The 25,739-nt window shown below is 38.2% G+C and overlaps 3 protein-coding genes across 5 annotated transcripts; 2 read left to right on the top strand and 1 right to left on the bottom strand.

The window, feature by feature from the left end:
* Positions 1–10,495: 10,495 nt before the first annotated feature.
* Positions 10,496–13,578, top strand: LOC107807363 (uncharacterized). 3 transcript variants are annotated; one of them, XM_075241322.1, is made up of 3 exons: positions 10,504–12,304; positions 12,998–13,076; positions 13,165–13,578. In XM_075241322.1, exons 1-3 carry the CDS (start codon positions 12,161–12,163, stop codon positions 13,455–13,457), a joined length of 516 nt encoding a protein of 171 aa, XP_075097423.1. In that variant the 5' UTR covers positions 10,504–12,160; the 3' UTR covers positions 13,458–13,578. The 3 variants fall into 3 exon arrangements, 2 of the variants coding, with proteins under 2 accessions (XP_075097423.1, XP_075097422.1); XR_012704011.1 differs by having other exon boundaries at positions 10,496–11,787; positions 12,998–13,578; XM_075241321.1 differs by having other exon boundaries at positions 10,506–13,076.
* A 100-nt stretch (positions 13,579–13,678) lies between these two features.
* LOC107807362 (putative xyloglucan 6-xylosyltransferase 5) lies at positions 13,679–15,892 on the bottom strand. The gene is made up of 2 exons (XM_016631721.2): positions 15,295–15,892; positions 13,679–14,735 (listed from the first exon to the last, which is right to left on the bottom strand). Exons 1-2 carry the CDS (start codon positions 15,814–15,816, stop codon positions 13,833–13,835), a joined length of 1,425 nt encoding a protein of 474 aa, XP_016487207.1. The 5' UTR covers positions 15,817–15,892; the 3' UTR covers positions 13,679–13,832.
* A 4,550-nt stretch (positions 15,893–20,442) lies between these two features.
* LOC107807364 (26S proteasome non-ATPase regulatory subunit 11 homolog) lies at positions 20,443–25,454 on the top strand. Its single transcript, XM_016631723.2, has 2 exons — positions 20,443–20,577; positions 23,875–25,454. Exon 2 carries the CDS (start codon positions 23,901–23,903, stop codon positions 25,224–25,226), a length of 1,326 nt encoding a protein of 441 aa, XP_016487209.2. The 5' UTR covers positions 20,443–20,577; positions 23,875–23,900; the 3' UTR covers positions 25,227–25,454.
* The last annotated feature ends 285 nt before the right edge of the window (positions 25,455–25,739 follow it).

Genomic DNA, 25,739 nt, shown 5'->3' on the forward strand with positions numbered 1-25,739 from the left:
TCACTTGCTTCTACATAGTTTTGATATGGGCTTCAATATAGATTCATTGTTTCGGAATAATGCGATGACTTTCGAGGAAAACTAATAGGCATTCTCAAATCCAATTAATAGTAGTTTTTCTTAATAAGTAGCCGATTTCATTTATCAAGCCTAATTATAAAGTTCAAATTTAAGGTTTGTTTAATGTTAAACTTAGTATGAGTTATTTGTTGCTTGCAATCTCTCCTATCAAATTAACAAAGCTTATTCACTCTTTGAAGACGAGGCATGAAATAATTCTCACCTCATAAACAACCAATCAGGCAATCAAGCAAAATTCGGATTCGTCACATATAGTAGAGATTTAGTATGTTAGTTTGCTTAAATAAGTAAGTTTGGTATTTTCTCTTTTATTTTTAGAGACAAATGTAATAGAAATGTAGTCGCTTCAGGATATCCTTTTGTAAAATAATGAGACGAGCCTCGTCAAGTAAGAATGCGAATTGCGGGGCCCTCAATAACTAACCATAATAAATATTTAGAATCCAGGACAGGCCGTTTAGTGAATCTCACGGCCTTATCCAAAAAATAATAACGCGTTAGACTTTTTTAAGGCACGGTTTAATCAAATTATATTCTTAAATACGGGTGCACATTGATGTGACCCAATTCAAATCTCAACGGAGTCAAAATGTGTCGACGACCACGGGTGCATTGATTGTGACGTGGTTCGAGATGCATTTTCACAACGTTGCAATTCTATAAAAATAAATGATAATAATAAAAGCGGTTTAAACTTAATAAAAGCACATAAGTCACAATATGTATTTAAATCAGATATTTAGCCATTATAACAATTTAAGCGACCGTGCTAGAACCACGGGATTCGAGGGTGCCTAACACCTTCCCTCGGGTCAACAGAATTCCTTAATTAGAATTTCTGGTTCGCAGACTTCACTTGGAAAAGTCGAAAATTTCCTCGATTTAGGATTCAAGATAAACCGGTGACTTGGGACACCAAAAGCCAAACCTTTCCCAAGTGGCGACTCTGAATTAAATAAATAATCCCATTTCGAATATTGTCACTTAAATTGGAAAAACTCCCCTCGCGCATTCTAACCCTTTGGGGGCGGGCGCACAAAAGGAGGTGTGACAGATGGGTTGGCCCAGCCGATCTGTGTTCAGATGGCCATGAGTGCCGGTAGTGAGATTTCATTTCAGGAGGCGGTAGATGGTGCCCGCCGGATAGAGATGGCACTTGCTCAGGGAGGTGGTCATGGGTCTGATAAGAGGCCCCGTCATTCTGGTAGATTCAGTGGTACCTCGTCTGGAGGTAGGGATTTTTATGGTAGAGGCCATCCTTCGAGTCCCTTTCAGTTAGCTCTCCAGGCTTCGCATGGTACACCAGGTGGTCGTGGTTTTCAGCCGCAGTATTCTGACCAGCAGCTCTTCAGTTCACCATCAGCACCTATCAGTGCACCACCACTTTGTTATTCTCAGCAGCCAAGGGCTTGTTATACTTACGGCGATGTGAGTCACATTGCTAGATATTGCCCTCGAGCTTCCAGCAGCAGGGTCCTCACCTGATGATCCAGGCACCAGTTGCCCCACAGCGGCGGGGGTAGAGGACATAGAGGTGGAGGTATAGGTCTTAGAGGTGGAGCTCAGACCGCTAGAGATAGGGGTCAGCCAGCAGCAGATCGTCCCAGGGATATGATTCAGAGAGGTGGGTTCCAGCCCCGGTACCATTCTGGTCGGTGATAGGGATGCTTCTGTGCTATTTGATCCCGGATCTACGTATTCATATGTGTCGTCCTATTTTGCACCCTATTCGGTTATGCCTAGTGACTCGTTGAGTATTCCTGTTTATGTGTCAACACCGGTGGGTGATTCTATTGTGGTCGACCAAGTTCATCGTTCTTGTATCGTAGTGTTTGGGGGTTTTGAGACCCGTGTTGATTTGTTGCTTTTGGACATGGTCGACTTCGATGTTATATTGGGGATGGATTGGTTATCCCCGTACCATGCTATCTTGGATTGCCATGCCAAGACCGTGACCTTAGCCTTACCGGATTTACCCCGTTTAGAGTGGAGAGGGACTTCTGGTCATTGTACCCGCTGTGTTATCTCATATGTGAAGGCTCGGCGTATGGTCGAAAAGGGATGTTTGGCCTATTTGGCATATGTTCGCAATTCTAGCGCAAAGGTCCCCTCTATTGATTCCGTGCCCATTGTTCGGGAGTTTCCTGAGGTTTTCCCTTCAGACTTGCCGGGTATGCCGCCCGACAGGGATATCGACTTTTGTATTGATTTGGCCCCGGGCACTCAACCCATTTCTATCCCGCCATATCGTATGGCCCTGCCGGAGTTGAAAGAGTTAAAGGAACAGCTGCAGGATTTGCTTGAGAAAGGTTTCATTAGACCCAGTGTTTCGCCTTGGGGTGCGCCGGTGTTATTTGTTAAGAAAAAAGATGGTTCGATGAGAATGTGCATCGATTACCGGCAATTGAACAAGGTTACAATTAAGAATAAGTATCCACTGCCGAGGATCGACAATTTATTCGACCAGCTTCAGGGTGCGAGAGTGTTTTCAAAGATAGATTTGAGATCTGGCTACTACCAGCTGAGAATTAAGGCGTCTGATGTCCCTAAGACAGTATTTCGCACTCGGTATGGGCACTATGAGTTTTTGGTCATGTCATTTGGATTGACTAATGCCCCAGCAACGTTCATGGAGTTGATGAACCAAGTGTTCAGACCTTATTTGGACTTGTTCGTGATAGTCTTCATTGACGATATTCTTATATACTCCCGCAGTTAGGAGGAGCATGAGCAGCACCTCAGAGTGGTCCTTCAGACCCTAAAGGATAGTCGGTTGTATGCTAAGTTCTCAAAGTGCGAGTTTTGGTTGAGTTCGGTCGCATTGCTGGGTCATGTCGTATCAGCAGTAGGTATTAAGGTAGACCAAAAGAAGATAGAGGCAGTCAAGAACTGGCCTCGACCAGTTTCAGCTATGAATATTCGGAGTTTCCTCGGGTTAGAAGGTTACTACCCTCGGTTCGTGGAGGGGTTTTCATCTATTGTAGCCCCTATGACCAGATTGACCCAGAAGGGTGCCCAGTTCAGGTGGTCGAACGAGTGTGAAGCGAGCTTTCAGAAGCTCAAGATGGCTCTGACTACGGCATCGGTATTGGTTTTGCCTACAGGTTCAGGGCCATACACGGTCTATTGTGATGCGTCTCGTATTGGGCTTGGTGCAGTGTTAATGCAGGAAGGCAAGGTCATTGCTTATGCTTCGAGGCAGTTGAAGATCCACGAGAAGAATTATCCGGTTCATGATCTCAAGTTGGCAGCCATTGTTCATGCCCTGAAGATCTGGAGGCATTACTTATATGGCGTGACGTGTGAGGTTTACACTGATCACAAGAGTCTTCAGTATCTGGTCAAGAAGAAAGAGTTGAATTTGAGGCAGAGGAGGTGGTTAGAGTTGCTAAAGGATTATGATGTTACTATCTTATACCACTCGGGGAAGGCCAATATGGTGGCCGATGCATTGAGTAGGAAGTCCGCCAGCATGGGTAGTCTTGCTTATATTCCAGTCAGCCAGAGATCACTTGCTTTGGATGTTCAGGCCTTGGCCAATCGTCTTGTGAGGTTGGATATTTCTGAGCCTAGTAGAGTGTTAGCTTGCACGGTTGCTCGTTCCTCACTATTAGAGCGTATCCGCGAGCGGCAGTTTGAGGATCCCCATTTGTGTGTCTTGAGAGACACGGTGCAGTGTGGAGGTGCCAAGAAAGTAACCTTAGATGATGATGGTGTATTGAGATTGCAGGGGCGAGTTTGTGTGCCCAATGTTGATGGGATTCGAGAGTTGATCTTAGCGGAGGCCCACAGTTCTCAGTATTATATTCACCTGGGCGCCGCGAAGATGTATCAGGATCTGAGGCAGCACTATTGGTGGTGTAAGATGAAGAAAGACATCGTTGCGCATGTGGCTCGGTATTTGAATTGTCAGCAGGTTAAGTATGAGCATCAAAGACCTGGTGGTCTATTTCAGAGGATTGCACTTCCCGAGTGGAAGTGGGAGAGGATTACGATGGATTTCATTACTGGACTTCCGATGACTCGGAAAAAGTTTGATGCAGTTTGGGTCATTATTGATAGGCTGACCAAGTCAGCGCATTTTGTTCTTGTTGCAGTCACCTATTCGTCCGAAAGGTTAGCCGAGATTTATATCAGGGAGATTGTTCGCCTTCATGGGGTGCCGCTATCTATCATTTCGAATCGGGGTACATAGTTTACCTCGCATTTTTGGAGAGCGGTTCAGCGAGAGTTGGGCACCCAGGTTGAGTTGAGTACAGCATTTCATCCCCAGACGGACGGTCAGTCCGAGAGGACTATTCAGATTCTTGAGGAGATGCTTCGAGCCTGTGTCATTGATTTTGGAGGCTCGTGGGACCAGTTTTTGCCTTAGGCAGAGTTCGCCTACAACAACAGCTACCAGTCCAGCATTCAGATGGCTCCGTATGAGGCGTTGTATGGTAGGCGATGTCGGTCTCCAGTTGGATGGTTTGAGCCGGGAGAGGCTCGATTATTGGGTACGGATCTGGTTCAGGAGGCCTTGGACAAGGTCAGGATTATTTAGGATAGACTTCGTACAGCTCAGTCCAGACAGAAGAGTTATGCAGACCGCAAGGTCAGAGATGTTGCTTTCATGGTTGGTGAGCGGGTATTGCTCCGTATATCGCCTATGAAGGGCGTGATGAGATTTGGGAAGAAGGGCAAGCTCAGCCCTAGGTTCATCGGTCCATTTAAGATTCTTGATCGTGTGGGAGATGTGGCTTATAGACTAGCCTTGCCACCTAGATTGTCAGTGGTGCATCCCGTGTTTCATGTATCTATGCTCCGGAAGTATCGTGGAGATCCATCGCACGTGTTAGATTTCAGCAATGTCCAATTGGACAAGGATCTGTCATATGAGGAAGAGCCGGTAGCTATTCTAGACTGGCAAGTTCGACAGTTGAGGTCGAAGAGTTTTCCTTCGGTGCGTGTTCAGTGGAGAGGTCAGCCTCCTGAGGCATCGACCTGGGAGTCCGAGTCCGATATGCGGAGCCATTATCCTCATTTATTTCCCGACTCAGGTACTTCTTTCTTTTGTCCGTTCGAGGAAGAACGGTTGTTTTAGAGGTGGAGAATGTGACGATCCAAGGGGTCATCACCGTAATTTTCCTTGTTCCGTGCTCCCGAGGCCTTAAAAACCTCGCTTTTAGTCGCCTCGATTTGCATGCGCAGTTCGGGTGCGTAGCCGAAAAGTTTTTATGTTAGAATATGTGGATTTTGTGAAAAACAATTGATGAATTTTGGTAGTAATATGCATAATGTTGACTTCGGTCAACATTTTGGGTAAACGGACCCGGACCTGTGATTCGACGGTCCCAGAGGGTCCGTAGAAAAATATGGGACTTGGGCGTGTGCCCGGAATTAAATTCCGAGGTCCCAAGCCCGAGAAATGAATTTTTTTGTGAAATTGTTTTCTGAAATTAATTAAGGAAAATGAAGAAGAAAATTGATCAGAAAACTGTGGTATCGGGCTTGTATTTTGGTTCCGACGCCCGGTACGAGTCTTAAATATGTTTTAAGCACTATCTGTAAAGTTTGGTCGAAAACGGACGTCGTTTGACGTGTTTCAGACAAAAAAAAATGGGAAATTTGAAGTTTATGAAAGTTGAGGAAAGAAAATCATATGTTTGAGGCTTGATCCTATGTATATGATGTTATTTTGGCGATTTGATCGCATGAGTAAGTCCGTAAGATATTTTTAAGGTTGTGTGCATGTTTGGTTTGGAGCCCCGAGGGCTCGGGTGAGTTTTGAATGGGGTCCGGGAGGTCTTAGACTTAAGAAAATGCAGGTTCAGGTGTTGCAGACACCAGCGCGGCCGCGGTCATTTCCGCGCGGTCCGCGCTGGAGCTGCGCGGCCGCGATGCCTTTCTATGTGGTCCGCGTGGTTGAGTCTGAGGGCTAGGGTTTCAGGTTAACCAGCGCGGTCGCGCACCAAAACAGTGCGATCCGCGCTGGAGGGGTTCAGAGAAGCCCCAATTTTTCTCCCACTCGGCGCGGCCGCAACACATTTTTGTACGGTCTGCACCAGGTCCTCAGAAAGGTATACAAGTTCGGAAAATCTCAGTCATTTTTCACTTTTTAAAAACCCAAAACCTAAGAGGCGATTTTCCAAACAACTTTTCTTCTCCAAAGCGATTGGTAAGTGATTTCTAACTTAATTTCTTTATTCCTTAACATCTTTTAACCCAATTTCAACTTCAATTCAAAGATTTTCATGGGGAAAATTGGGTGCTTTGGGTAGAACCTAAGTTTTCTACAAATTGGGAAGTTGGACCTCAATTTGGGGTTCGATTTCAAAACAAAACATATATTTGGATTCGTGGGAGAATGGGTAACCGGGTTTTGGTCCGAACCTCGAGTTTCGACCACGTGGGTCCGGGGGTGTTTTTGACCATTTTGGAAAGAAAAAAAAACTTGTAAAATCTATTTTCATGCATTGGGGATGATTCATTTAGTAATTATTAATGTGATTAAGTAACTTATGACTAGATTCGAGTGGATTGGTGGTGGAATCAAGAGGTAAAGCTATACTGGAAGCGTGAGTTGAGTTTGGAGCATTCGAGTAAGTGTTTGTTCTAACTTTGGCTTGAGGGAATAGGATTAGGATGATATTTGCTACTTGCTAACGTGGAGTACGGTGTATAGGCATGGTGACGGTTATCTATGTACCGGAGTCTAGCATGACCGTGAGTCTTAATTGCTTTTAGTTCGAATAACGTGACACAACCTCCTTGTTTATTTGATGAGTTTCATATAATGTGAACGGTTGAGGTAAAATTGTGATTGGTGTACTTTTGGAGCGTTAGCTCGAACATGAATGTGTTAGTTGAGGAAGAATGGATTTAAAAAGAGAATGTGTTGTGATTACTCCCTGGCCGGGATGTGTAGACCGATATATATACTCTCCCTTGTCGGGATATTTTGGGTTGTTAGTTGTACCCTTGCCGGGTTAGAGTGATATGTTGTTGATTTCCCCTAATGGGACTCTCCTTACAAAATCAGATATTTCGAATTATATTATGGGATCATGTGGCACGCCGTCCACTTATATATGATATTATGGGATCGTGTGGCACGCCGTCCACTTATATATGATATTATGGGATCGTATGGCACGCCGTCCACTTATATATGATATTATGGGATCGTGTGGCACGTCGTCCACTTATATATGATATTATGGGATCATGTGGCACGCCGTCCACTTATATATATATATATATATCATGGGAACCGGAGTTTCTTCTATTTATTTCCGATATTTCATTTTTACCTGTTACTCCCCGATAGCATGTCCCCTCCCAGTTTTACTTTGTATTATATTGTTATTGTTTTCTTGAACTTGTTGTATATATATCTGTACAGGTTAATTGTGGTAGGTACTGTCTAGCCTCGTCACTACTTCGTCGGGGTTAGGCCAGGCACTTACCAGCACATGGGGTCGGTTGTGCTGATGCTACACTCTGTGCATTTTTGTGCACAGATCAGGGAGCAACTCACGGACCGCAGCAGTAGGACTTCTGGGAGCTATCTTCAGTCCAGGGACTCTCGAGGTAGCCTAGCTGGCGTTCGCAAGCCGAAGTCCCTTTCCATGTTTTTCGTTTGTTTATCTTGTATCAGACAAACATGATGTATTTTCCTTTCAAACATTGGTTGTAGTATTCTGTAGTAGTCCGTGAGCTAGTGACACCAGACTCTGGATAGCATTTTGGTTCAAACTTCCGCACTTTTGGTTCTCAGTTGCTTTAGATTTAATGTCTTCCGCTTAAATTTTGTCTCGTTTATTATATTGTTTGGAAGAAAGCAGGAAAAATGTTTTATATATTTGGCTTGCCTAGCTCCGATAGTAGGCGCCATCACGACACCCGATGGTGGAAAATCCGAGTCGTGACACTTTGTATGTAGTATTCTTAGACCGTCTGTGAAGCTGTGACACCAAATTCTGGGTAGAGTTGTATTTAGACTTCCGCAATTTTGTATTAAGATAAGTTGTCAGATTTTGTCTTTCGCTTAATTATTTTCGCTATTTGCATGATATCTACTCATCACTGATAATAGTTTAAACTGGAAAAGGTTAAGTAATTAGGATAATTTGGCTTGTCTAGCTTTCACCAGTAGGCGCCATCACGGCTCTCGAGGGTGTGAAATCCGGGTCGTGACAGGTTTATTTTGTTTAACATTATCTATCTATATTATATTAAAAGCACAAAGGCCCTTAGCGAAATGTCGTTCGCCTTTTTTACCCTCTAAAAATATAGTTAACATTGGATAAAATTGTAATTGTAATATAATTATTTTCCTAATATTTAGGACTTTAAAAATAACTAAATTTAATATATAAAATACTTCCTTATTTGAACTATGTAAAAGCTCCTAATATTTAGGAATCTAAAATTAAATAATATTTTACTTAAAAATTCCTCATTAAATTGTGTAACTATTTTCCTTAAATATGACTTTTCCACGTTTCTAAGTTGTTCATGTTTCCTTAAATCAGATTTTTCCATAAGGCCTGAGATTTAAATATGGAGATATCATCAATTCTGTAAAGTTTAGTTCAAGGTAACAAGCTCAAAGACAAAATCAAAGATAAAGCCCTTTTGTGAAGGAGACGATAATAGTTCATTAATCATAATTAATAAAATATTATATTTAAATAGCTCAGTGTAATTTTTAGGCAAGAAAAATAATTAATTATTATACTAATATTTAGGTTTTATCTTATAGTGATCTTTGAATTCAGGTAGAGTTGTTTTCACTTAAAATTTTAATAATTAGTGATGTACTATATCTCTTCATATTTGAATTGATTATAGCATTCTTGGGAGACGAGAAGGAAGAAGGTATGAGTTGATCTAAATCTGGTTAAATGTATGTGTTATTTGGATTTATATTTACATCTTTATTTTAGATTTTTTTTTATTAGTGTTTGCATTATATGTCTGTAAATTCTGTGTGGCAAATTTTTTCCTTTATTAATCTATCTAATACAATCAATAATAATCATTTTTAAGAACTCGCACCTTTTTAGTTTTATTTTATTTAATAATACTTTTCTAAAATGTATTGTAAAATATTGTTTACCTTTTTAAATTCAAATATAATATTTATGTAATTAAAAAAAATTAAATTTATTGTGATAGAGTATACGCGCAACACGCGTATCGTAAGACTAGTTCTTTAATAAGTACAAATAGTGTTATATATTGTCTATTTAGTGATGCTAACTATTGCTTTAGAAAAGATATTTAAACGTAATACATTAGCCAATCATTAATATGATTCTTGAAGGAGTAATATTGAATTATATTTAATTCTATTTCTGTTAATGTTTACTTATAAACTCATTGTCTTATTGACATTAATTTTATTAATAATTCACACGGGATAATATGTTTACTGCATGTACGCAAAGAGAATAGAAAACATATAGATATCAAGTGTTCTGATCATGGAAACACAATCGAAATATTAGAATTATATACTAAGAATATTGTATGCAGGGAAGTATTATGTGAGATACAATCATATGATCATATGATTGTACCTACGTGAATAAATATAATTGCTAAATTTCCTTGGTTCAGATGATATCAAACATTTTTTTTCGTTCAAATTTCTTGTTACTTATCACACATATGCTTTAATATTATTTATATTTTTTTTAAAGTTTATACTGATTACTATGGGATATATGTGCAACGTACGTATCCAGAAACTAGTATATATAGAGAGAGTTTAAACGGTTAGTTGGGCAATTCTTCTAAGTTTTTTATGTGCCAGTAACCAAAGACAGAAAAACAAACTATTACTAGTCAAACTCTAAGACATCACAAAACTTTACGTAACTCGCACAATTTTACAGAATAAAGTATGAGAGATGATAATGTTTAATAAATTAACTTAACTGAATGGGAGCAAAACCAAAACTGAACAACTTTGTACAGAGTTGCCATCAATGAAATACTTTTCAATGTGTTCCCAAGTTTTTCACCCACCAATCGAAGATTTTCTTAACAATTTCTTATAATAATTACGATCAGCTTGATATATCATAAAATGCACTAAACAAATGAAGTTTATGATTTGCCTTAAACTTGGATCTGGGATTTATTAGACCGTGATGTGCTCTGAAAATCAGGGGCGGATCAAATTGTTTAGCTATGGTTCAATTGATTTTGATGAGGAAAAGCAGAAGGCTACAAACTTCTATAAGATTGTAAATGTAAACCTACTAACATATTTGCAGTTTACGTACCAATAAATTTCAAGATAGTACACTAAGCTCCCATTATGTGCGAGATCACGGGTGGAGTTCAACTACAATTGGTCTATTGTAGATAGTCTAATTACCTTGCATTTCTAATTAAAGAGATTGTTTCCGCACCTTAAACTGGTGATATCTTGGCCATACATCATCAATTCTTATTATTGCGCCAAAGCTCCCTTTTAGAGTACTCCTAGTCAAGCTTAGCTTTCGGAAACACGCAAAGAGAATTTTACATAACTTATGCAATTTTACAGAATAAACTATGACAGATGACAATGTTTCAGAAAACTTAAATGAATGGGAGCAAACCCAATCTCTGTTGTGAACCAACCTTACTTGGTAAGGGATTATGGGCTAGAAATGAGGAACAGGGCTGACCAGACTATTGTGCCAAGAGCTAAAGGCACAGTGATTGAACAAGCAAACAGAATACTAGCACGTTCTATTTGGGATCCAGGGAAGATACGGGGCATGGTGTTGAAGAAGAAAATGTCTGCGCCTCTCATCTCCTTGCTTTGTGTCTAAGCTTCTCATCCCCTTCTTCTATGGTGCATTTATGTACTCTTATCCCTCTCTGTTATCTCTCAATTATCCCTTACTGTTTTATTGTAATTTCCAGTATTTGTAAGTCCCTTCAGTGAATCAATATAGCTAGTTGGTTTGGTTGTTATTCGTTTTGTTACATTGGTGCTTTCATCTAGAGGACTCCAATGGCAGCGGTGATACTAGATAAGTTCAGCAATGACAACCCAGAGGGCTGGTTTTATCGAGAAGAGCGTTACTTCAAATTTCTTGGTTTCTACGATGAAGACTGGTTACCTCTTCCATATTTTTATCTGGAAGGTGATGCCCTCGCTTGGTTTGATTGGCTCTTTCGCAACAAACAATTCCATGATTGGAACCATTTCAAGGAGAAATTATTTTTGCAATTTCGGAAACTACCTGTCGTAGATTGGAAGAGGCGGCTGGATGATTCATCCCTGGTGTATCATAGCTACATTAGCTACTCTACTCTGAATTCATTTGAGGCTCAAGTATCTCCTTTAGCTGATTTGCACCATAATTCCAAGTTTTATGAGTTAGAATCTGCATCCGAAGTTGGTAAATCAGAGGACAAGCATGTGTTCGATGAAATGTCTCCTAGGATTTTCACCAGAGCAGTAGAAGAACATTCTTCTGTTATAACAGCGTGCCAAAGCACAAATGCAAATGCTTATATCTCTCACTTTGTAGCTGATTTGGGCGATATTCAGTCACCTAAGTAGTTCGACGCAATGTTACATTGTTGATGTCCCAATGTATGCGTTGACATAAAATCAGATGCTCCAATCGATATACCTGATTTAGAAGCTACAGGTCCTGCAAGCAGCGAAGTCCAACTATATAATGAAAATGCTCATAAAGATATGTCACAGAGGTACGTTACTGCAACTTCTCTTGATTGCATCACTAGTGAACAACACATTGAATTTGAGACCTTTGAAGACATGTATCTTGCTGAATTTTTCATGGAGCCTGAAACTATTGAGGATCTATGTCTTGATAAATATTTTATGGAGAATGAGGATAGCATTCCAACAAGTGACAAGACTTCGGATGAAATAATGCCCGATGTTGAGCATGGAAAATCTATGAGGGGATTCATTGATCGCCATAATTTGAGTCGATATTCGTTTGATTGTGGTGATAATTTCTTTGTTGTCACCATTCCCATAATTGTGAGAGATCATGGTGTATGGGATCCGGGAATTAGTTCCAAGTTCAGGGCTCTAGCGGGCTCTACATAGAACATGGAGGCACATAAACTTTTTGAAGAAGCTAGAAAAAGGAGCTATTTATTTGCAAATTTGTATGCGTGGGAGCATGAAGGTGGAGTTGCAAGGGGGGTTGAATGTAGTTGTAATTTTAGAAATTCTCATGCATCATACAAGCTAGTAAGTGAGTCTATAGCATTTTCATTCATGAGTTCTTTTGATGGTGCTCCTACACATATTGAAGAGCAATACATAATTGATCAGTTTAGGCATTTATAGGGTGGAAAGGCTCTTGAGCTTAGTATGTTATATCCTGATATGACATCCAAGCTGGTGATTTGTGTTAATGAACTTGCAACTACTGCCCTAGTTAAAATGTATACCAACAATGCTCAATTGGACAGTGCCGAGATGCTATTTTCTAAGACTGTACATGAGGATGAGATTATTGTCATTCGTGCTACATTATGTTTATGGACAAACACTTATCAGAGGCAAAAGGGAGTGATTATGGAGCTTGTCCAATTTATTTCTCCAAAAGAAATTAGTGAGCATGAGTTAACTGGCTCATCCTTATTGAGTTTGAAATTTTGGAAAATGAGATTTATACATGCACCTACTATTTGGAGTAGATATCTGTTAGATATGCACCAAGCTCCTCTAATTCTATTTGGAACTACTTATAATAATGTTATGTTTGGGAAATGCTATGAACCACAGATCTTTTCAAAGGCAATGCAAAATAGTTTCTTGTCCTTCAATTGGTATTTGTTGATGATGGAAAGTACTGTGATCTTTTGTGCACAAAGAGCACTGTTCAAGAACTCCATAACCAACCTACTTGTTGGGGTTACTAACATTCTTGCTTTGCAGAGAATTGTCCGGGAAGCTCAAGTCAAGTGTGACCCTCTAAATGCCAAGATTGTAGCTGGTTGCCTTATGATTTATGGTGGTATTGTGCCAAAAGGTTATCAATGTTGTAGTGACCAGCATCTCATGTCACATTGACATAAATCACATCTTCTCCTTATATTCCACAGGATACCTTGGTGTAGAGACAATTGGCAGGGTGCGCGCTACTAACACCTCTCTTGACTACAAGGTTCTTTTTGAGGACGGAAGTATTGTTGTGAACCAACCTTACTTGGGAAGAGATTATGGGCCAGAAATGAGGAACGGGGCTGACCGGACTATTGTGCCAAGAGCTAAAGGCCCAGTGATTGAACAAGCAAACAGAATACTAGCACGTTCTATTTGGGATCCAGGGAAGATACGGGGCATGGTGTTGAAGAAGAAAATGTATGCTCCTCTCATCTCCTTGCTCTGTGTCTAAGCTTCTCATCCCCTTCTTCTATGGTGCATTTCTGTTCTCTCATCCCTCTATGTTATCTCTCAATTATCCCTTACTGTTTTATTGTAATTTCCAGTATTTGTAAGTCCCTTTAGTGAATCAATATAGCTAGTTGGTTTGGTTGTTATTCGGTTTGTTACAATCTCCATTTCTTAAAGTCTATAAAGAATGGTGTACAAGATTACAACAACAATAACTACACATTAGTCTCAAACAAAATTGAGATCATTTATATGAATTCTTACCGACCATCTTCATCGCAAACAACTACTCTACAATATTTTATATAGAAGATTTACAATATTGAGGGACAAAATTTCCACACAAAAAAAAAAAAAAACTCTAAGTAGTTTGATTTCATAGACTGCCTATAAGTGCAGAATGTCTAATGTCAAACTGACCAACAAACTCCAAAGGCCTAAAGGTTTCATTTCTAATCCTTTTAATATTAGGACTTGACAATCCTCTATGCCTAAAGCCATACAATTTAAGCACTTGATTATCTGCAAAATTAAAAGCTCTCTCCATACTCTTCAAACATTTCTCAACTGGATAATCCCCATAACTTCCACAAGACTTACAACCAACAAAATGTGTCACAAATGGCCATCTCTCATCACCAAAACCTGGTTTGTATTTCTCGATCATTTCCTCGTATCGATCAACTAAACCTGCCCAATATCCATGTAAATAATAAGAACTCTCAATAAACACCTTCTCCATCCACTTATTGTTCTGCGAAATCAACAGGTATATCAGCGCTGATTGATCATCTGCTTCAAAATTAGGCCTACCCTTTAAATTTGCTGTTAAAATTTCTCCAGCATCGTCGCGAATTTTACCTTTTGGTCCCATTGGTGCCCAAGAATCAAGCAAATCTAAAGACCATTGACAATTCCTTAGTAGAAAACTCCCAGTGTTTAAAGCAACCCAAGATTTTTCATTTAATAATTCAGGATATCCATGAATAATTAAATTTTTGCCATCATATTTAGATAATGGAATTTCAAATGTCATATCTGTAAACATTGCATCACTATCCATCCACCAAATCCACTCAATTTCTGGGTGAGAAATCATTAGTTTCCTAATTAATGGTAATTTTGACCAGTACCCTGATAGCTGATTATCCAAATGAGCCATGTTGTACACAATTTCTATGTTGTGAATTCTGCAATAATCAATCTTGTTCTTTATTGACTTTAACAAATAATGATCACCAATTGAATTGTCACATGGACTTGGAGGTGAGCCTGTTACCTATTAGAAAAATAGAATAACAGAAATTAAGAAGAAAGACTTATGAGACATGAGAACAACTTTTCTTAGCGATACCAACGAGGGTTGTAGTGGAGTGGTAAATATTCTCTCATCCTTAATCAGATGTTCCGGGTTCGAACACTGGGTACGGAGTCGCCTTTGTTAGGGGGCACTTTAACCCCAATGTGGGACTTTCCGGCGCGAATCCAAATTAATTGAACCCCAATGCGAGTATCGAAATTCGAACACCGGTTGGGAAACCAAAAAAAACCTTTTCTTAGCGAGACTTTTAAGACAAGTTCTTTCAAAATACAACATAGCCACTATATACTGTAAATTAACTACTCAAAATAATCATCTCATTTCATGAATATACATGTTCTATTAAATTTAATTAGAGCTTAGTTTTATGGTTAAAATTCAATTCAAGTTTTAAATGAAGTAGAAAATACTAAGTCTTTTAACAAATAAATTTTTAAACATATATATATATATATATATATATATATATATATATATATATATATATATATATATTACTAATTTTGCCGAACATTACCAGTAAAACACGAGGCTTGCCATTTACATAACTAGGAAATCTTGGATTTTCATGGAGCCAAGCTTTTCTTGTAAAATCCCAGTTGGTGATTTTTGGACCTAGAGTATAGCTAGCATTATGAGAAAATTCAGAATGATCATCTTCGTCGTTGTTGTCGTCGTCGTCGCTATCTGATCGGATCTCAGCAATGACCCGATTAGTTTCTTCAATAAGTTCTTGGGTTTGGTCAAGAGAGGAACTATTAGAGGAGAAGTTGGTGAGTCCTATGGTGCCACGCAATACTAAAATTGTTACAATCCCACATAGGATGGTGAGCTTAAGGTTGCCAAATGAATTGGCAACACGTCGCCGGCGAAGGAGGCCCGCGGAGGCTGAGCGGGCGGAGGCGCCACCGTTCTTTGTGGAGGTGGGGAGAGTGGCGCCCACGCCAGCCGAAGTTAGCCTTTTTAAGGCCGTGAATTGGACCATCTTTGGAATTAAAGAGATAATACAAAGTTGAAAACATGAGAATGAATTATACATATATGATTGGCGATGAAATGAATCTTGACATTTGTTTATGGAGAAAAACGTGCAGGGATGTTCTCGTTACATGCCATGCAAGTGGAAGTTAGATAGAGTTCTATAATAGGAAACATAACCAGCTCATTTTACTTTTTTCTTTTCTTATTCCTTTCCATTTTCATCACATTATTGCTTGTGAGTCGTGTCATTTTTTTATTTTTTTTGTAGTTTTATTTTTAGTGAGCTTCTATTAACAATTATGAATTTAATTTATATATCTACTTATAATGTAAAAAATAATTGCGCAATGGAAAATTATTTGTTTATTTTTCGGGCCGAGTTACAATTTTTACTAATTATCGGTAGTTAGGTGTTATTACAGTGTAAAACAAGACTTTATACACTGCCATTGTATTGAAATTAGACCTACCTTTATTACACCAGAGTTTTTAGGCATAAGTATAATTTTTGTACGCGGTAATGCAGAAAATTTCTTACAATATTATCTTGTTACGACATGACATATGAGGGAGTGACTTCATGGTCAATGAAGTGATCAGTTGAGAATCATGAGATTTCAGACTCAAATTTCATTTTTTTCTATTTGTCCAAACCTTTGATGAAGAATTACTTGATACATGTTGCTATTATAACATGTTAGAATACATTACCAATGTAATTTTTTTACACCATTTGTGTTTATTATAAGTTAAAACATTTAGGCATTACTCTCTTTAGTTTTTAATTTCCTCACACCAAAATATAATACTGTTGATGAGTTCTTCCACACAAACGCCCACCCACCAAAGTAATCTTTGATATGGATCAAATTAAATTAAACACTAAAAAAATACACCAAAATAACAATTTATGATCTTTTAGGGCAAGATTGGTCAAATTTTTAAAGAAAATTGGCAATGAAGCATGAATTACAATAACTGAAAAATACAATAAAACATATGTGATGTGAATAAGGCAAGAGATACGATCTTAGTCTCTCTACTCCTTCGGGTAGGGTAAGGTCTGCGTACACACTACCCTCCCCAGACCCCACTAGTAAGATTTCATTGGGTCGTTGTTGTTGTATACGATCTTAGTTTCACCAACAACAAAAAAAAAAGTGATAAAATTGATTGAAGTGTAGCATTAAAAAAAAAATCTAGAGTCTCAATTTCGTAAAATAAAATATGAAGTTAAATGAGTGTAAATGCAGTGAACCTAAGACATTTGTGTTTGAAGTTAGGCTTGGCTAGTTTTCAGCGTTAGACTTTTGGTCGAATGTTTTTATACTACTGCTGACATATGAAGTTGGGGATTGGAAGCCTAACTTCATACCAAACTAATATTTCCCAACTTCAAACTAAATTTGAAACTTCAAACTTATAATTTTTAGCTTCAGTCTCGCGAGCTTGAAGTTGATTCCAAGGCGATTAAAGACTCTTCTTTAAATAGGGGTTTTAAAAAAGGGCTATTTTTGCACTTATATAAGAAGCTTAAAATTGTTAAAAATTTAAAAAGATACTATTAAGGGGTCGTTTGGTAGGAGGTACAAGAATAATGTTGAATAAGTTTTTTACCTTCTATAGCAAAGGTTAACACCTTATTTATTTTAAATAAATATCATTTAAAAAAATTATATTCTATAGATACCTTTTAATGTTTATAGCAAAATATCTAATTTTGGTTACCCCCTACCCCTAAGCCACTAAATACGCTATTTAATTACACTATTTTCTTTCTCTCTCTACTTTGATACATGTCATTCTCTTCCCCCATTCCCTAAAAACACCATACTCAATAAGAGAACAATCAGCTGAGGGAAGGGGCAAATATTCCAGAAATTGCTAGAAACGTCGTCTTGTCTCTTCGCCATTTCTATTATCTTCATCTCTTTTTACTAACACCTTCAATCAAACACCAACCCTTCAGTACAATAAGGGTCAGAAATAAAGTATTCTTCAGCGACAAAAGTGCAGATCGCAAATTGCAACCGAAATGCCATGGACAGTACGGACACTGACATGATGGAGGCGGAGTCCACGGCAGCGCCACCGCAACCTCCACCGTCACAACTGCATTCCAGTTCGGGCCAACACGACGTCGTTAAAGGCATGCTCACTACTGCTCGCCAACTTATCAATCAACTGCATTTTATTGCTCGATGACGGATTCACCGAAAATTAGGGTTTGTTCTTGAACAAAGACAACGGAGTTTGGGGCTGGGCAACTTGATTTTCTGTTAATATATTTCAATGCATTTTCAATGTATCACGCTGTTTTTTCATGTATTTCATTGTATTCATTGTCTTTTTTTTATTGTAATTCAATGTATCTCGTTGTAATCCATGTATTTCAATGTATCTCGTTGTATTTTATGTATTTCATTGTATTCACTGTCTCGCTATATGCCATGAATGTATTCATATGTTTTTTTTTATTAATATAATTTATGTATTCAGATGTATTATATAATTTCTTTGAAGATTGCTTTGTTTTTGGGGTATTTTTCGGTTGAGAATCTTTTTTATAACTGAAAATACAAAATTTGTGTGTTATAATTGAGTTTGTTGAGTTATATTGGGAGTCTATTATGTTAATTGATTCACTTTCCGTTTTAAAAACAGTGTAATCCCCTATTTCACGTCGTGAATACAGTCGAATACAACAACTGATTAGCTGGACTTCTCTGATTCACACCTATTTTTACTACTGTATTCATGAATACAATAGCTTAAATACATCAAATACATCTTATAACCACAGAAAAGGTATCTATAATGCGTAATATAGCAAATGGTATCTATAGATGGCTAATTACTACTAAAAAATAGTGCTTTATGAAAATTTCTCAATTAGTAATGTTGGCATTAGTTATGTCGAGATTATTTCTTATCCATTGTTTGATTTAATGTATTAAAAGAACTACATAATTTCTAAAAAAAATAATTATTTATAAAGATACCCTCCACATTCTTAACTTTGTACACTATATTTATTGCAACTGTTTTATTACCCTACAAAATACTGATTATTTGCACAAGAAAAGCGAATGGTCTGCTGTTATGGATCAAGATTCTTACATAGAAGTCAATACTAGACAATAAGAAAAATGATTTTCTAAATAATAGTATAAGAATTTTAATTAATGTTATCTTCATCCGCTATGAGCCAAGGGTCTTCCGAAAACAGCTCCTTTGTCTTTCAAAGGCAGAGATAAAGTCTACGTACACTCTACCCTTCCCGGACCCCATTTGTAAAACTACACTGAGTATATTATTGTTATTAATGTTGTTATTGTTATCTTTATCCGTTACGATTTAACATTTTCTTATGAGTTATGTATTGAAGAAGAATACAAACTTCACCATAATTCATCAATGTTATCTGTTGTGGACAATATTTGGAATAGGTTTTGAGGGATTTGAGGGACAATTATATCTTTAACCATATTTATTAACCTTTGCATTGTTAATATCACATACCAAATAGGATATAACACAATACGAAATAGGATATATAGCTAATATAAATATTAATTATAAGGATAAAGCACTATTATCCCCCTGAATTATACATGAAGTTGCTACGGCACGTCTTATCTTTGCAGGGGTCCTGTTACCACCCCTAAACTTTTTTAAAGTGTAATAAATATCACCTTCAGTGCTGACGTGGCATAGAGAACCAAACATTTGGCAAGCAGTGAAATACACGCGCTGCCACGTGTAATTTCATATTTTTTAAATCTATTTTATTTTCTTCTTTTTTCTTTTCTTATTAATTCGAAATTTAATGAAAATATTATTTTGTATTTAAAAAAATAAAAAGGACAATTATTTTTGTGTGAACCTGAAAAATTATTAGAGATGTTAAGCATATTCGAACGTTGTTGAAGTTTTAAAGTTGAGATTCAAGTGCTAAACTCATTCTAAATTCTTATTGTTCATAAGAATCGAAAATAAAAAAAAGATATTTAGAATCCACCTTTGTTGAACCTTGAAAAAACTTGAAGAACAAAAAAAATTGGTTTGTCGAAATTTTGGTTGTTGGCCAAATTGATTACTAGGGTATGGTGATTATATTGTTGTGAAGTTGTAGTTCAAATTTGAGCTTGATTGGTGCGGATTTAGCTGAGTTTTTGTTGAATTTTGACACAAAAAATTAGATTTGGAGTTCTTGAAAATGGGTGATAAAATCGGGATGAAAAGCTCTTGAAAATCAGCTATGGAACTGACACGTAGCTATTTCGTATAGGTTAGAGCCCCTTTTTTTAAGTTTTCACCCACTTTAAGCAGTGCTCCATGCCAGCAATAAAAGTGCAAAGAATTATGAAAAAAAAGAGTTTTGGGGGTAATAAAACCCCGCAAAGATAAGGTGTGTTATAGCAATTTCGGGTATAGTTCAAGAGAGTAATAGTGTCTTATCCCATTAATTATACATAGATTAAAAAATATATCAACAAGGATTTAATACATAAAATTAATGCATTATATTTTCTAATACCTCCAGCCAAACAACCCTTTTAAGTATTCACCATATCTCCCAAGTCCAACTCGAATAGAAGAAAAAAAGAGTTACATACAAGTAAAAGAAAGAGATTTAAAAAGATATTAGGAAAAAGAAAAAAAAAAAAGAATACATACAAAAATCTGCCCTTATTAATTCACACAGCTCTATCAAAGGTCTAATTACTGTGCACGCCAACTACGATTCCCAGCTCCATTTCCCCATCTCCTTCGCCGGCGAACTCTCGGCGATCTCTTCCTTCAGCAAAATCTCTGTGTAAGTCTTTTTTTGGTCCTTTTCTTATGCTCTCTCTCTCGTTTTACTTCATCCTCTTTAAGAAGTGAAAAAAAAACCCTAACCCCTTTTCGCCAGCAAGTTTAAAAAATACGAACTTTGTTGTGGGTTTTACAATGCCTTTGTGAATTGTGTCTGTTCATACTACATACATGTGTTTTGCGATACTGGAATTAAGATTAGTTATAATGCCCAGTAATTGCCGTAGTTTTCTTAGTTTGTTTAGAGATCTGTATGTCCTTCGAGAATGTAGAGAGAAAAACTCTTTTAGTGTTAGAGTAACTTTACTGAGCGTGAATGGAAGATATTGAGGATTCATAAGGCGGACTCCAACTAGTTTAGGGTTGAGGAGTTAATGTTGTTTTTATTAGTAGAGTAATTTTGCCGAGTGTGAATGGAATGGATATTGAGGATTCATAAGGCCAACTTTAACTAGTTTAGGATTGATGAGTTATTATTGTTTTTAGGATGATGGCGGTGTTCGAGCACACTAACTTGACCACACCTCGACTATTCCTCTAGGTACCTGCTACCTCCCATCATCACAGGTACTGGGTAACTCTGCCTGCCAATTCTTAGGTAGATGGGAAGAAATCACCTAGTGTACAGGGACTTGAGCCTGAGGCCACATGGTTCTTCTCCAACATTATTGACCACTAGGCCACAACCTTATATGCGGAAGAGTCATACATGCCCTCACCATTAATCACACAGATACCACGTATAATAACTCCATAACCATGGCAGCCACCAAGGGCAAATTACCTTTCCTTCTTGAGCGAATCAGACTAGTCTGAGCGGATAAACTGGAGTTATTATCTCATTGGGGGGGGGGGGTTGCTCAATTGCAACGTGTCATCATCTCAATTGCCATGTCACCCGCGTTTGGGTTTCACGCTCTTGGCGACAGTTAGTGCTGTGTTTAGTAGACACATTTTGCACGTACATAAGATCTTCAATAGATTACTCACTTAGTTGAGGTGTCTAAATTAAAAAACAAGGCAAATTTTCTTTTCCGGACAGGTAAGTAAGAATTTCATGATGAAGCAACAAAGCACTAAGATGGTGCTTTTGTGGAAAGATAGTCTGGCAACTCCCTATACAAAAACAAAAAGAAGAGTTCCCAGCTGCGCAGATCACTATGAGTTAATAAAATCTGACATACTATCTTCATCCTTTACATTTGTACTTCAGCTGCTGTGCAGGAATCACTTTCCGTTTGAAGCACTTGGAATTTCCCTCCCAAAACAAATCCTAACAGACACTCTGGGATCCTGTTCCACAAGAACTTTTTTTTTTTTTTTTTTTTATAAGGTAATGAATTTCATTGAAGGCATCAAGAAGATGCAAAGTTTACAATGTTCCACAATCTTATTCCTGGCAAGTTCTGATGGCTTTTTATGTATTATGCCTATAATCTTTCTCCTTCTGTCCATCAGTGTATGCGTTGAGTATTGGTGAAGAAATGGAGGCGTCTTCTAGAGTTTTAGTTATAACTCTAGGGATTGCATCGATGATACCATCTGAAAAGGAAATCTAATCGGTGCCATTCGAAAAGGATCGTTACATGTGATATTTTATTAATAAATGGGGGTCTTATGTTGTTCTTATGAATCCTGGTCTCTGTTTTGCTCTTATTTATTCAGCTTTACTTCTCATATTGCTTTAGTACTTCAATGCATTTGGTGGATATTCGCTATAATAGATCGTGGTAGTCACTTGTCACCAATGGTGACTCACCATTCTGAGTTTTCAAGAATACTGAGATGGCGTTGTTATATTGCTTTCTAAATGTGTTGGCGTCGGAGCTTTTAAAGTTTCATGCTGGTTTTACGTCCGCGTCCAGTGCTTTGTTGGGATTTTGATTCACAAAAATATTTGTACTGTTTCATCCCAGCTCAATGGATTGTCTCTCTTAAATTTCAATATCTCCATTAGACTAGCTGACTTTCTTATTACTACCAGTTGTTAGGAAAACTAAATTGCAGAGGTGTAAGTACTTGGACGGAAATTGAGGACAAGGGTCCATTTGGAATGCTGCTTACTCATTCCAAGTTTAAGTGTTTCCTTCTTTATTCTTTTGCTTCGGGACATAGAAGTGAGTTGCTTTTGTTTTTAGCTAAATTAGTACGTTTGCTTTAGGTCCTATGCTTTCTAGGAGTCTTTTAGTCCTGTTAGAGATTCTTATGCCAGTAGGAAATATAGAGAACCTTTAGTACTTTTCATTTTTGTTTTTATTTCGTAAAATATGCTTGAGATGAATTTAATGGTCAGTGAGGATTCATATAGCTAAACCCAAATTGTTTGGCACGGAGGCGCAGTAGTTGTTGTAGTTACTCTAAGTCATACTGAGAGTACGTCTCTATGAATCAGGGGGCCTTCACCAACTGATCAGTAAAAGAATCAAGGGGCCTCACCGGTTCAAAAGTCCCTAATTTTGAAGCATAAGTGAATCTTTTGATTCAATATCAAACTTCCTGAATAGTTGTCAGTGTAAAATTTTGGTTTCATTTTCTTCCTTGACCATACTCCTCACCTACCCCCAAAAAGAACAAAGGTAGAAAACTGAACAATTTGTTTGTGAGTTTGTCTAAGACTTTAGCAGCAGGTGAAAAGTTAGCTCATTCGCAATTGTTCAGGTGGTTTTGCCTAATTGCTTGGATGGGCGTGTGGGTGGGTGTTTTTGTCGGTTGTTTTCGCAAAATAAGAATATGAGCTGCCTCATATTATGTAAGAGTAAGACATACATAGCCAAATCAGTTTTGAACTAAAACTCGCCGAGGAGAACGTGCTTATGGCATGATAATTTGGGGTTCTCAATTGAAAAATTGACTGAAGAGCCATTTTGGAACTAAAAATAATCCCACGTCGGTATTCAAAAGATTAGTTGTGATACACCTTCTTGGCTGATCCTTCAAGTGAAAATAGAGGAGGATCATTTGAAAGTAAGGTTAAGTTGCTTGTAATTGTGCCTAATAATTTCTTCAATCACTTGTAAAGTTTCATCATCCAAGGAGTATTTTATTTTGATATTCTCACAGGGTTGATATTTGTAGTTTTGACATAGTACTCTTATGCAGTTGTTTACATATTGGAGAATTTTTGCTTTCTATGTCAAGTAGCTGGCATAGCTTAATGCAGTTTCTTCATTTTAACTACTCTTACATCTTTAGCTACTAACTGCGAAATCGAGTCTATGTAAAGACAACTTGACAAGGTGTTCCAAATGCTGCCTCTGTGCTTGTACATATCTAATTTCCTTGTTGGCTGAAAATGCAGGACTTAAAATTCTGCTAGTTGTAACCATGTCGTCTTCGTATCTACCTGCAACTGCAGATTCACTTGCCCAGGCTTCTGAGGCTAAAACGCCATCTGAGGCTATCTCCATTCTCTACCGCATCCTTGAGAATCCTTCATCATCTTCCGAGGCCCTAAGGATCAAAGAGCAGGCAATTTTCAATCTGTGTGACCTCCTAAGTCAGGAGAATAGGGCTGAGGATCTCAAAAACCTTCTCAGCCAGTTGCGTTCCTTCTTCTCTTTAATACCCAAGGCAAAAACAGCCAAAATTGTTAATAAAGGAATTGTTGACGCAATGGCTAAAATACCGGGTACATCTGACCTTCAGATTACTTTTTGCAAAGAGATAGTGCAGTGGACCCATGCTGAGAAACGAACTTTCCTTCGTCAGCGGATTGAGTCAAAACTTGCAGCTCTGCTGATGGAAAACAAAGAGTATTCTGAAGCTTTGACACTCCTTTCAGGACTGATCAAGGAGGTGAGAAGATTGGATGACAAGCTGCTTCTTCTGGAGATTGACTTGACAGAGAGCAAGCTCCACTATTCTTTGAGAAATCTTCCCAAAGCCAAGGCTGCACTTACAGCTGCTCGAACAGCAGCCAATGCTATTTATGTCCCTCCAGATCAGCAAGGTGACATTGATTTGCAGAGTGGGATACTTCATGCAGAAGAGAGAGATTATAAAACTGCTTACAGCTATTTCTACGAGGCATTTGAGGCCTTTAATGCCCTTGCTACCAACGATTCCAAGGACGCTTCATCAAAAAAAGATCCGAAGGCCAAGGCCAAGTATGTAGCCAAGGCCATATACAGCCTCAAGTATATGTTGCTATGCAAAATCATGGTCAACCAGGCTGATGATGTTGCAGGAATAATATCTTCACGTGGACTGAATTATCAGGGGCCAGAACTTGATGCTATGAAAGCTGTTGCCGATGCTCATTCCAAGCGATCTTTGCAGCTCTTTGAGATTGCTCTTCAGAACTTTAAGGCTCAGCTTGATGAAGATCCTATCGTCCATAGGCACCTCTCTTCGCTCTACGACACTTTAATGGAGCAGAATCTTTGGAAGTTGATCGAGCCTTTCTCAAGGGTTGAGATTGCTCATATTGCTGAGTTGATTGAATTGCCAGCTGACCATGTCGAGAAGAAGTTATCTCAAATGATATTGGATAAGAAGTTTGCTGGGACTCTGGACCAAGGTGCTGGATGCCTTGTTATTTTTGAGGACCCTAAGCAAGATGCAATTTACCCGGCTTCATTGGATACCGTTTCAAATATGGGGAAGGTTGTTGACAGTCTGTTTGTAAGATCTTCAAAGATAATGGCTTGACTTTCATATCCTTCATCTCAAGACTTGTATTTCTTGAGCTGCAGGCAGTATCTATTTTCAGCAGCTGCTCCATTTCTAGTGTTTATGCTTCCTTTCGCAATACATTCTGAACTTAGTTTAAACCTTACATTACTGGAGTGACAGATGAGCTAACTCAACTTAATTTCTTTAGATGTTTATCAGTGCCATGAGATGTTTGGACCATTTAATTGCAAGCTTTATTTCTTATGATGATTGTTTCTTTTTTTAGCCGAGAGTTTATCGGAAACGGTCTCTCTGCCCTTCCAGGTAGGGGTAAGGCTGCGTACATCCTACCCTTCTAAGACCTCACTTGTGGGATTACACTGGGTTGTTGTTGCTGCTGTTGTTGTTGATACTTAATCATACTAATTTACAGTACCTTAATCATACTAATTTTATTCCTTCCATTGCAAATTCACCGAATGATGCCTATACATCTAAACGGAGGGCTATTTTAATCTCTTTTTCTTTTTTAGTTCTTTCTTTCTTTGT

The sequence above is a fragment of the Nicotiana tabacum genome, chromosome 20, assembly GCF_000715075.1.
Source record: "Nicotiana tabacum cultivar K326 chromosome 20, ASM71507v2, whole genome shotgun sequence".
In the NCBI taxonomy this organism is placed as follows: domain Eukaryota; kingdom Viridiplantae; phylum Streptophyta; class Magnoliopsida; order Solanales; family Solanaceae; genus Nicotiana; species Nicotiana tabacum.

Bases quoted from the DNA above. Each gene is read 5' to 3' on its own strand.
- LOC107807363 (XM_075241321.1), top strand. From the start codon at position 12,428: ATGTTATATCCTGATATGACATCCAAGCTGGTGATTTGTGTTAATGAA. The intron at 13,077-13,164 runs GTATTGTGCCAA...TATATTCCACAG, and splicing joins TTGCCTTATGATTTATGGTG to GATACCTTGGTGTAGAGACA.
- LOC107807362 (XM_016631721.2), bottom strand. From the start codon at position 15,816: ATGTATAATTCATTCTCATGTTTTCAACTTTGTATTATCTCTTTAATT. The intron at 14,736-15,294 runs GTAATGTTCGGC...TTTTTCTAATAG, and splicing joins GCAAGCCTCGTGTTTTACTG to GTAACAGGCTCACCTCCAAG.
- LOC107807364 (XM_016631723.2), top strand. From the start codon at position 23,901: ATGTCGTCTTCGTATCTACCTGCAACTGCAGATTCACTTGCCCAGGCT.